Source organism: Dermacentor variabilis, chromosome 1 (genome assembly GCF_050947875.1).
Source record: "Dermacentor variabilis isolate Ectoservices chromosome 1, ASM5094787v1, whole genome shotgun sequence".
Lineage (NCBI taxonomy): Eukaryota > Metazoa > Arthropoda > Arachnida > Ixodida > Ixodidae > Dermacentor > Dermacentor variabilis.
The window spans coordinates 154,597,129-154,609,725 of NC_134568.1; the positions used below are offsets into that span (position 1 = coordinate 154,597,129).

The 12,597-nt window shown below is 45.4% G+C and overlaps 1 protein-coding gene across 2 annotated transcripts in view; it reads left to right on the plus strand.

Moving 5' to 3' along the window:
• Positions 1 to 12,597, plus strand: part of LOC142587053 (inositol polyphosphate multikinase-like) — a 56,552-nt gene that overhangs the window by 5,982 nt on the left and 37,973 nt on the right. For both annotated transcript variants that reach the window (XM_075697947.1, XM_075697940.1), the window contains exons 3-4: positions 2,119 to 2,294; positions 4,170 to 4,251. In XM_075697947.1, coding sequence (XP_075554062.1) covers positions 2,119 to 2,294; positions 4,170 to 4,251 — 258 coding nt within the window. The remainder of the gene's footprint in view (positions 1 to 2,118; positions 2,295 to 4,169; positions 4,252 to 12,597) is intronic.

Sequence of the window (12,597 nt, forward strand, 5' to 3'; positions counted from 1 at the left end):
CTTGCATATTTGCAGCACAATATAAAACCACAACTGCTTTAGTTACACAAAAACAATTATGTAACTGACGTAGACTTACTAGTGAAAAAAAAAAGCTAATCAAGTAATATTTGCAGAAAAATTCACCTGTTTAACATGATAGTTCATATCTTGTGATCAAGTTCCCTGGGACTGTGCAACTTACTCAGTTTTGTCATGCTCATATGCACATGTATGTTTGCAAAGGTTTGGTCATTCTGACAGAAGTTTTGTTCATGGTGTCTGTTTGGCAGTGTTGAACAAATATTTGAAATACTACTTCGCTGTGCTGTTTGTTTTGTTTCACAACTTTCAAGGCCTGCAGCTTAGCATTAAAGCAGTTTTTTCCGGCATAATTTTTTCTTCCAGCAGAGGATGCTTCGAGGGAGTACCGAACAGGCGTCTTTGAAAGTGCATTAGCATATTCTCTCCAGCATGACTAGTGTAGCGAATTTTTTTTCTTGCAATGTAGTACTTAACAGCACCATCGAGCAAAGTCCAAAAAGGCGGGTGGTGGTGAATGCCTGCCAGGTGAACCAATGCCGATTCAGTTCACAAAGCGTTGACAAGTTTTAAGGGGGCTTTGAAAATAATTTTCTAGAGATCTGGGAAACTGAGGTGACAAGAGCTGTTTTTGGAGCCTGGTAAATTGGTGTAGCCTTTGTTGATGCTCAAAACACCTTTTCTCTCTTGAACGTGCACACTACTAATGATTGACAGCAAAGCTAGGGATTGAAGCGTGAGCTGTTTACCTGGTGTTGGGGCCAGTAAAGCATTGTGTGTGCATTCATCATCACCTTTTCTGTCCATGTTTTTCATGCTGCTTTACCCGTTCCAAAAGAAAGCCGAAACTCGTGCGTCCTTAAATTGCACGGTCACTGGCAAAAACTGCTGAACTGGGTGACCATCGGCACTGCCTTTCCCTGAGAATTATCCATTGGCATTCGGAACGCTCTCAGTGCCTTGGAACTACATTCATAAAGTGCTTACACAGCATACTTATATCATTCAAACGTATATTAGTGTTAACCACTTTCATGCATCTTGTAATCTATGCATTGCAATTTTAATAAGTTCTGTACATATTAAACAAAATCAACTTAATTTTTTTAGACTGAATTTGATTTTGTGTTTTAATGAAGGGTCCTAACAACATCAAGTTACGTGATTGTTTTAGAAGCAAAACATTTACCCCTCAAATCTGCCAATCAAACATCTCTGTACACACATGGCTCAATGTACTATCGGCGTCAAATGAAAGTTGAACAGCGGAGCGCGTGGCCCAAGCATGAGTGAAGATATAGTGCGCGCCGTCCAGTCATCACAGTTGACAGGTGCGCACATCCGATTTGGCCGCACTGCGTGATCCCCATCTAGTGAGATAATTTCGCTTCTGTCCTGGTTCTTACATTTGAAAGGGAGGAAATAAAAAATAAAAATGAAGCTAAAATATTGCAGTTTTCGGCGAGTCTTGTAGCACAGATCGCGGAAGCCACAAGTGCTCTCAGCGCAAATAGCGGTGCGCGTGGTGCAGTTTGCACCGTCATCGCAAGGGAGATTCGTCCGCGCGGTGCGGGCGATGATGGTGCAAACTGCACCACGCGCACCGCTATTCGCGCTGACAGCACTTGTGGCTTCCGCGATCTGTGCTACAAGACTCGCCGAAAACTGCAATATTTTAGCTTCATTTTTATTTTTTATTTCCTCCCTTTCAAATGTAAGAACCAGGACAGAAGCGAAATTATCTCACTAGATGGGGATCGTGCAGTGTGGCCAAATCGGATGCGCGCACCTGTCAACTGTGATGACTGGACGGCGCGCACTATATCTTCACTTATGCTTGGGCCACACGCTCTGCTGTTCAACTTTCATTTGACGCCGATAGTACATTGCAAGGAGCTTGTATACAAGCAATCACTGCTTCTAGTCTGTTTGTCTTGTTCTTATATCTAATAATTTACCTTTAAGTAGCTCAGTCCAGTTACTGTAGCATGCAATGCAACTTGTGCAATTGTTCGTGATGTAGCATCCTTTATATTGTGCTCCGTCACCTGCCTTCCTGCTGACTGCTACTTTCATAGATATATGCCTCCTTGGCAGAAGTGGAGTACCTGCGCTTGGATGACGTGACTCGTGAGTTCCGGAGCCCTAGCGTCATGGATGTGAAGATAGGTGCCCAAACATATGACCCATTGGCAGAGCCCGAGAAGGTCGCCCTTGAAGAGGCAAAGTACACATGGAGTCGGCAGCTTGGTTTTCGTATTCTTGGCATGCGGGTAAGACCCCGGACATGTTGTTTACATTTAGTGACAACTTCCTTAGTGTTAGTTGGGTTGCCCAAAGAACATGCTGGTACAGGTGCTATGTACGTGAAAGATCTTTTCATAATGGCTGAGAAAACCCTTTCATATGTGAATGGTGTCATGGCAGGCTATATTTTTTGTTTGCTGTAATTAAGCACATCTCTCCGTCTGCAATCTCACAGGAACAACAAAATATAAAAAACTATTTGTGGCACCACTTGAATTTAAACTTATGTATTCTGGGACTGGAAAAGATTACTTGGGCATGTAACACTCTTCATAGTGCAGAGTTTTGGGTCTATATTAGGGGTGTGCAAATACCAAATAGTAGATTTTGAATCAAACATTGAATCAATGAAGAAAGCTGAATATCAAATCAAATATCAGGAAGCTTTTCACAAAATGTAATGCTTACAAATTTTGGTGCAAGAAAATATGGTGCTGCACATGCTCGGGAGTCTCCTAGCATTGCTTTGGCGTCCACAACATTGAGTTCTTCGCACACCGCTTGACTCCCGAAGGAATCAGACTGTTGGAAAAGAAAGTTCAAGCCTTGTGTGAGTTCCCTTGCCCAACATCATTGTGAAAGCTCCATGAGTTCCTTGGGCTGCTCGACTTCCACCACCGCTTCGTTCCTAACATTGCCCGAATCGTCATCAACGTCAAGGACCACCTGGACAGAGAGTAGTTTTCAGGCGTCGCATACATCATATCACGTGCAGATTGCCTATACTTCTACATAGACAAGAGCGGCGATTTCGGCACATGACTTCAACAGCACAGGAACGACATCAATAAACAATGCATTGCTTCAAATGCCCTGGCAGAGCACTGCACAACTATGTCACACACTATCAACTGGGAAACCCGCCGTGGTGGCTCAGTGGTTGTGGTGTTGGGCTGCTGAGCACGAGGTTGCGGGATCGAATCCCTGCCACGGCGGCCGCATTTTGATGGGGGCGAAATGCGAAAACGCCTGTGTACTTAGATTTAGGTGCACGTTAAAGTACCCCAGGTGATCGAAATTTCCGGAGTCCTCCACTACGGCGTGCCTCATAATCGGAAAGTGGTTTAGGCACGTAAAACCCCATAATTCAATTCAATTATCAACTGGGAAGAAGCACGTGCAGTGGCCTAAGAGAAGAATCTATCTTTGTTCCTTTATGTGGAGTCATTGATCATCCAAACCATGCTGCACAACCTTATTCGCAACAACAGCAATCTTCTGCCCATGTATACCAGTCATCTCATGCACTATACATAAAAACTGCGCACTGTGCCAGTTTTCACTCATTGCGCCCAAGGCTCCCATGGGGGAGCTGAAACATTAAAAACAATTTTAAATCCTTTATTTGGTTGGTGTCCTGGCCCTTCCTTTAAAAAAAAAGATAAATAAAGGTTTGTCGTGTTCAAAGTTCTTCGTATTGCTAAAAAGATGTGCGTTGACCTACATTAAAATTATTATTTTGTTCTTTCTTGGCAAGTTCTGTATATAAGGGTCGACTTATATTCATGTTCGACCTATCTTTGAGCAAATACGGTAACTTAATTGCCATCAACATTACTAGTCAAGAAGTGCAATTGACCAATTACAAAATTACAAAAAAATGCAATTGTTTACAAGTGATTGGTTACCTGTAACTTTTTACATACAGATCTAGTGCATGAGTGGAGATTCATAGTGCATTAATAACAATTTTCTGATCACAAGGGGGCCAATGATTTCGCATAGTTGGGGCACTGCGATAAAGCCTACTGCGACAGGATATGTATTGCAGTCTTGTTTTGTCTAGTTAGACAGGTGGCTAAAGGAAATTATAATAACATTGTTCTTTTTCTTTCTGGCAGGTTTTTGACAAATGGGAGCAGAAATATCACATTTATGGAAAAGATTATGGCCTCAAGCAAACACCTGACTCCATACTAGAAGGTGTGTTTTGTTTACCTTCAGAATGGTTGCATATGAATGGTTGAAAAGGTATGAGAATACAAGAGGCCTCTCAGTAGTTGGCCCATTTATTTATATGCTGTACGTTGAAACGTTATAAGCTCTAGTAAACTGGTGTGAAGGAAATTTAAAACTTCGTAAAGGGACCTTGCAACACTTCTTAACCTGGTAAATGAAACTGTTTAGTTGCTAGGCAATGCCGTCATGAACACCATAATTATCATTTCAGTACACATGGCAGGGAGCTCAAAAGGCCTCATGCCCTTTCCTTGAAAAACCCACCACATTTCATGCTTACTGTGATGCCCCCAATAAACACAGTGGCTATTGATGGGATTTATTTCTTCTACTTTGTAAACAGGCAATGTGCAAATCTAACTAAGAAAGCAAACAGCAAGGATGCTTCCTTTGTCTCATTTGATTTGCAGTGTTTACTTCCAATGATGTTCACCTGCCAACTCGCTATTCTTATTCAGCACATTCCCTTAGACCTCTTGTTTAAGCAGTGCATCCGGGCAGCATGGTGGTCTGGTCTAGAGGCCATTAAAATACCACAGCTCAGCATCAAAGCAAGCATTGCTTCTCATTGGCAGAGTACTACAGCTTACAATGCAGCCTGAATGATGAAAAGAAGTCAAAGGCTACAGAGGTGTGAAAGAGGCGGCATTTCATTAACTGATAATCCCTCTCATCTGAAATGCATTCATGAATCGTTAGAGAAGCCTCACTAGGTGATGAAATTACAGTGAAAATTCATTAAACCATAGTTGGCCGGAGCTCGAAAAAGGTACGTACTAAACGGTAGTACTGCTTAACTGAAATAGTGCAAGATTGCCCACTTGCCTGTCAAAAACGGAACTAAGAGAGAGTGTGATGCAAAGGCAGAACTCATGCAGTATTTATTCACTTTGCGCGATAAAAGCATGTTATTTTCATCTGATGCTGCAGTCGGCTAGCAGCGACGACGACTGCCTCAAACTCATTCAAGCTACGAGCCAGCTTTTCAGCCAGCCCCCTCTTCTCGGCAAACACCCGCATGAGGCTTACGTAACGCGCAACATGTGCCACTGCCGAGCCTGAATCACCCGTGCTGTCGCTTTCCGTGTCGTCCTCACCACTGTCGTTAGGCGACACTTCAGCAATAACAGAGGCAACGATAGCGAAAAGTCTAACCTCATAGCCGACATATTTTCACAGTCACAGCAGCATTGCCTGTCAACTTCTTCGTGTTTCCAAATGCCACACACCATAGTCAACGGTAGATCCCTCTCGCGTGCTAGCACTGACTTCTTCGTGCCGTGTTCGACAGCACGAACTATGTCCAATTTTTCTCCTAGGCTGAGCATCTGGTTTTTGTCCTAGCTTGCCTGATACTACAACACAGGCCACAACGCTCCGACTCTGGCATAGCATCGAAGTGATGTTGATGTTGTTGTGGCTTCACCCTTCCAAGTGCCCTCTGCGTTTACGCTTGGAGGCCATTCTGATCTCTGAGGCTCGTTGTTCTGCTGGGCCGACGTACCGCCATGATTTTGTGATGAAAAGTGGAAACACTTTGTGTTAACCGATACATATGCAATAAGCTGGTACGGTTTATGCGGATACAAAACGCATTATGTTCAATGGCCGCTGAGTCTATAATTTCACTTTACTACTTTTAAAACGAAACTACTGTGGGTACAGTTTAATGAGGTTTTACTGTATAGTGTATCAGAAGAACAAAAAACTGAATGAGTTTGTAACTTCATTTTATATTAACTGCAAAATAGGTTGGGAAAAATTTGGGGGCCAATCCACTCTGTGAAAGTGGAATTCCAGCAAAGCTGTCACTGTGCTCTCAAATTCTCCCCCAATCCATGGCGTGAACGTGGTTGAACAGCAAAGCCAAACAAATGCACGAAACAAAACACAATTGACCAAGGTGCAGTCCAAAGGAGTGCACGGAACAAAACATGTTTGTTTGTAATTTGTGATTGAGCATACTTCTTTGTTAATTAGCTTAATGAAACTTGGAAGGACTAGTTTTATCTCAGCAGACAAACATGGGGCTGTCCGTTTCCTTCCAATATAAGCCCATGTATTGACAGCAGACGGGAATTCCACAACTTTTACAACTTCACTGTGAACTACCTAATTATGAAAATGAAATGAAACTCGGCATAATGATTTCTTAACAAAGGTGATACGAGAATGTGTGTGCATACCTATCATTACTCTTGTTTTATCAAAATTGTCTAAAAAAAATTATATATGGCAATTGGCCACTATGACGACTCGTCTTAGTGGCCAATTGTCATATAATTTTTTTTAGACAATTTTGATAAAAACAAGAGTAATGATAGGTACGCATACACATTCTCGTATCACCTCTGTTAATAAATGCATAAGCATTTCTATGCCTACCCAATGAAAAATTTGTCCTTCACGTAAGACAATAAATGGCTCATACCCCAGTAAGCAAGCAAAAAAAAGTTATCTACCTGAGAGCCTACTGATCTTGAAAATGGTGCCTATTGATAACGAATCTACTAAAAATGCATAAGCTTTCACATAGAATGAAGCGATTGTGCATCAAATTCAGGAGCTTAGCTTTTGCACACGCAGATTTGTTGACGGACATGAAAAATCCACGGAACCCTAGCCATAAACAGCTTCACTGTAAAAGCAAAAGGAAGCAGCACATACAAATAGAGACCTTCCAATTAACATTATATTGGAGGAAAGCAAACATATATAAGGTGTGTCAAATCTAGGGATGCAAAAATTTCCGGAAATTTTGACAAGGAAAAAGAAAGTTTTGTTCCAGTTTTTTCTTTGTCAGAAAATTCAGGAAACCGTTTGAAAAATTTAACTCCATTAAATATAGCTTATATTTATTATTCCAGCAATAAAAAATAATTATACTTAAATACATGTAATAATTATGCACAAAATGCGAAGGCAATAGAATTAATTCCTTGTCCTTTTGTATGAAAGATTGCTAATCTGATAGCCGAGAAAAAGGTCACTTAGTGTCGAGTCATTTTCACTGGACGCACTCGTATTAGAGTTGGTTGCGGCTGCTTCCACATTCAATTTGTAAGTAGACGAGTTTCCCAGCACGTTTACTTGTGAGTCTGTTGCGAAGCTTGTTATGAACATCTCCAAAGACCAGTTTCGTTGACAACTGGCAGATGGCGAAGGTATCAGAAGCAGCCTAAAAGCTATAGGTGTCAGCGGCTGAATAATGCAAAGCCCTTGCCACCAGGTTGACAGTTCACATGCTTCGTGGAGTCCCAGACGTGAGTCTGCACCAGAACCCAGAGGGCGTCCTGTATTCTGCTACGTTTAAAAGCTAAGCTATGTTTTGAAAACAAAACTCAAAGCATATACTCAAGACACTTGAAAACTGTGCTGCTGTTTTCTTGTTGTCACCATCGTCGTTTCTAGAATCTTATGCTGCACAGCAGAGGACGGCAAGTATTTCTGTATATGAAAATTTTAATGTTTTTTTCCCACTTTCTCTGTGCTGACAAAAAAAAAATTTTTTCCCCTATATTTCGGGGTTTTTTCCTGGCCCTTACCTCTCTAGTCGAATCACATTGCCTTCTAGCTGGGAGAGAGTGAAATTGCCTTAGTACTTTTTCACATACTCATGACATATAGAACTCACAAAAAATATGACTTTGATGTCATCTACCCAAGTTAAGTCCTTGATATCAAATAATAATTGCTGTCTTGTTCCCTTAGCGCATGAAGCTTTCGACGCAATCATGATACAGTCAACGCTTTTTTTTTACGGACTTTAATAATCCAGTGTAGAAGGTCTGTTGTATCTGAAGCAGTGGTGTATGTACCTACTATTTTTCAAGTGAGGGGCAAGTCACCCCCCCTCTCTCCCTCTCTCTCTCTCTCTCTATATATATATATGTTGTTACGCATGAAGAAAACGAAGACCGGTGAACGTGCTTGCGGTCCCGAGTGGGGGAAGGAAAAAAAAAAAAAACTACGCTGAGTTGATCAACCAGCTGGCCGCTCTTGCGCTCACCTTCACGACCTAAAGTAAACGGTCCCCTTCATCCGTAAGGGTGATAAACGGTCTCCTTTGCGCGTAACAAAGATTCCTCTCATCACAGATGAAGCCCGCCGGGCGAGTCAATCCATTTGTCTTGACGTGAACAATTTAAAGCAGGCGACATAGACCACTTGTGTCTTGGCAGCTCTTCTACCGCTCGCTGTGAGGCGAGCTATATTATAGGTGACTTTCGTGAGTCTGTTAATAATAACAAACGGTCCATCGTAGGTGGCCAAAAGCTTTTGGCATAACCCACGTTTCCGTACTGGAGTCCACAGCCAGATTAAATCACCAGGGCAATAGGTTATCGGACGGTGGCGAATGTCGTAGCGTGCTTTTGATCTGTCCTGCGATGCCAAAGTGCGCAAACGAGCAATACGACGAGCTTCTTTGGCAAGGCAGAGAGTCTCGGCGACAGTGGGATTTTCGTGACTACAGAAAGGGAAAACAGTGTCGATTGTGTACCGGGGTGGCCGTGCGTACAGCAGGAAGAAAGGGCTATAGCCGCTGGTCTCGTGCTTGGCGGTGTTGAACGCGTACGTGATAAAAGGCAGTATGTCATCCCAGTTCTTGTGGTCGGATGAAACATACATAGATAGCATGTTTACAATTGTTCGGTTGGTGCGCTCCATAAGCCCACTCGTTTGTGGATGGTATGGTGTCGAGTGACGCAGGTGGGATTCACACAAACGAAGCAGCTCCTCTACGACGTCTGCTGTGAATTGTCGTCCACGGTCGCTGATGATCACGTGAGGCGGACCATGTCGTAGGATGACATATTGCAGCAGGAATGTTAAAACGTCAGTGGCAGTTGCGGAGGGCACGGCCGCCGTCTCGCAGTAGCGTGTGAGGTAGTCGACGCAAACAACTATCCAACGGTTTCCCTTGGCTGATTTTGGAAAAGGGCCTACGAAGTCAATGCCCACTTGTTGGAAAGGAGAGCCTCAGTTCTGTGTACGTCATTTGGCACTGCAGAACTTTTGAAACTCTCAAGATGCGTCGGATTGCGCCAAAGTTTGGTAGGTTGGCAAACGTTACGCCAGTTGCCAGTGTGGACACGAGTCCTTGCCTCGACCTTCCTTCGACCACCCGACAGTTTGTCCGCGAGGAACTTTCCCGCCGCGAGGAGTTGTTGCATTCAACTGCTGACCACCATGGCGTGTACACGTCACGGGAGGCTATGACGGCGCCACATTCGGCCCCTTGGCAACCGATGGTTACCGCAATGGCCATAGAGTACAGCGCAGCCCCACAGTTGAGGATGACAAGACGCCCTCTGACTCCGCGCTATGACCAACGCGCTCAGCGCACGCCTTCTCGACGCCCGATGTATCGTCGTGACACACGCCACGAACCAACCCACTAGACGCGGGAAAATGATCATATCCGCTTCATCGACGAACAACCAAGGTTTCAACCTCTCCTGGTGTGTTATTCCTGCGGTGTCCCGGGTCATATATCGCGGTTTTGTAACCAGCGTATGACCACGTGGTATGGCCAGCCCTCAGAGTTTTCTCAGCCCTCCGAATGGCCACACGGTGCCCCATGGCCAGCACATGTATCATCTGGCAACGAGTATTGGCCGAGCAGCTCCCGGAATCGCTCCCCGGCATCTGACAGGAGTTTGATACCTCGCACCTCCAACACTTTGTTACGCACAAAGGAGATTGTTTATCACCCTTACGGATGAAGGGGACTGTTTACTTTAGGTCGCAAAGGTGAGCGCAAGAGTGGCCAGCTGGTTGATCAACTCAGCGTCGTTTTTTTTATCCTTCCCCCACTCGGGACCGCAAGCACATTCACCGGTCTTCGTTTTCTTCATGCGTAACAATATATGTATGTGTAGGAAAGTGATTTTCGCAGTACGTGCCACCTGGGATAACTCTGCCGCCGCAACCCTGTCCGCATTGACGCTCCGCACCAACGGCAGCTTCACTACCCTGCATATAATTTCCCCTTTGACTTCTGCAGTACATGTTCGTTTTTTTCCTGCTTTACTGCAAAGCCTGACACGGACGGCTCCTTCCAAGGGGAGCGAAGGTTAGGTTAGCGGCATCTACCTAACCTCCCTCCCACCCGGCTCCTTCCGGGTGGGAGAGAGGTTAGGTAGATGCATGGATTAAGACATTTAGGAGGTGAAACTCCCGTCGGTGCGTGCGAGCGCGGGCGACCAGATAAGGTCACAACTGTTGTATGCGCCGATGGGGCCGTATACAGTGGCGGCGCCATGCGGCGTGTCGTAGAAGCCGCAGTGAAAAAAAAAAAAAAATGCAGCACCCGTGCAGGCGGCTCCAGCCAAAGGAGGCATTGCTCCGGCGCGCTCTCAACGATGGTAATTTCTTTCCAGGCCGCCAGCACGATAACGGCTCCGCGGGCTTGTGACCTTTTCTGGTCACCGCAAACAGCGGAGTTTCCACACCTAAATATTTCTTGCTCTGTGGGTAGATGCCACTTTAGCGGCCACAGTCCAATAAATGATGACATGTTCTTTTATTTAATGTGTTTATGACACCTTGATTTATTGTAATATATCCACTGTAGGTTATACAGAAGTTCATGTTCATGACTGGCTGGATCATACTCAGAGCGGGCCCAGTTGGCACGTATACTGTAAAGATTGCCTCCCTTGTGGACTACCCGATTGACATGGCAACAAAAAAGGTGGAAAAATGCGTCAGTGAAAGTTATCTTTGTCACTGACAGATCTGGTTATCAATCGTGCATTATGGACCATTTCAGTCTAGTGTTGCCAACATTTGAGGAAGCGTGTCACTGAAGTCAGACAAAAAAAAAGTCACTAAAATTCTTGTTATAACTGAAGTGGATTTTAAGAATGTAGGTGTTTTGGAACACTCTAATATTGACACATGTACTTATCTTTATCGGGCGAACGGGAGATGGGACTGCGAGGTTTCGCCATTAACGCGCCGCGGCCACAGATTGGCGAACGACCTCGCGATGGTCGCCGACTACCTCGCCGCCACTCAGTAGAGCCCTCGACAACCTTCCCGTTCACCGTCACCAGGCCGCTACCTGTCGTCCTAGTCCAGAGGAAAGAAGGACTTGAACGGGTGAAATCGTATGCTAGCCGGTCGCTGTCAAAAGCGGAAAGCAATTATTCTACGACTGAAAAGGAATGCCTCGCCATCATTTGGTCTACAGCTAAATTCCGCCCTTACCTCTATGGCAGACCATTCAAAGCCGTCGGCAACCATCACGCGTTGTGTTGGCTAGCTAACTTAAAGGACCCTTCAGGACGGCTGGTGCGGTGGAGCCTCAGACTGCAAGAACATGACGTCACGGTAATATACAAGTCCGGAAGAAAACACTCCGACGCCGACTGCTTATCACGCGCCCCCATCGATCCCCCGCCGCAAGACGACGAGGAGGACGATGCCTTCCTTGGGATAATAAGCGCGGAAGACTTCACTAATCAGCAACGAGCAGACCCGGAGCTAAAAGGCCTCGTCGAGTATTTGAAAGGGAACACCGACGTCCCTAGGGCATTTAAGCGCGGGTTGTCTCTGTTCACGCTACAAAACAACCTGCTCGTGAAGAACTTCCCACCAGTCCGCGCCAGCTACCTTCTTGTTGTACCGTCAGCGCTGCGTCCAGAAATACTGCACGCCCTACACGACGATCCAACCACTGGGCACCTCGAATTCTCCCGGACGCTGTCGAGAATACAGGAAAGGTATTACTGGCCGCGTCTGACCGCCGACGTTGCCCGTTACGTCAAGACATGCCGAGACTGTCAACGACGCAAGACACCATTGACAAGGCCAGCAGGATTACTACAGCCGACCGAACCTCCTCGCCGACCATTCCAGCAGATTGGGATGGACTTGTTGGGGCCGTTTCCGATGTCAACATCCGGGAATAAGTGGATCGTCGTGGCCACGGACTATCTCACCTGCTTTGCTGAAACTAAAGCTCTACCAAAAGGCAGCGCAGCCGAAGTGGCGAAATTTTTCGTCGAGAACATCCTGCTGCGACATGGTGCCCCAGAAGTCCTCATCACCAACAGAGGAACGGCTTTTACAGCAGAGCTCGCCCAAGCCATTCTGCAATATAGCTGGACAAGCCACAGGAGGACAACTGCCTGCCACCCGCAAACGAATGGTCTCACGGAGCGCCTGAACAAGACCCTCGCCGACATGCTAGCAATGTACGTGGACGTCGAGCATAAGAAGTGGGACGCGGTCCTGCCGTATGTTACCTTCGCTTACAACACGGCGGTGCAAGAAACAACACAGATCACGCCGTTTAAGCTA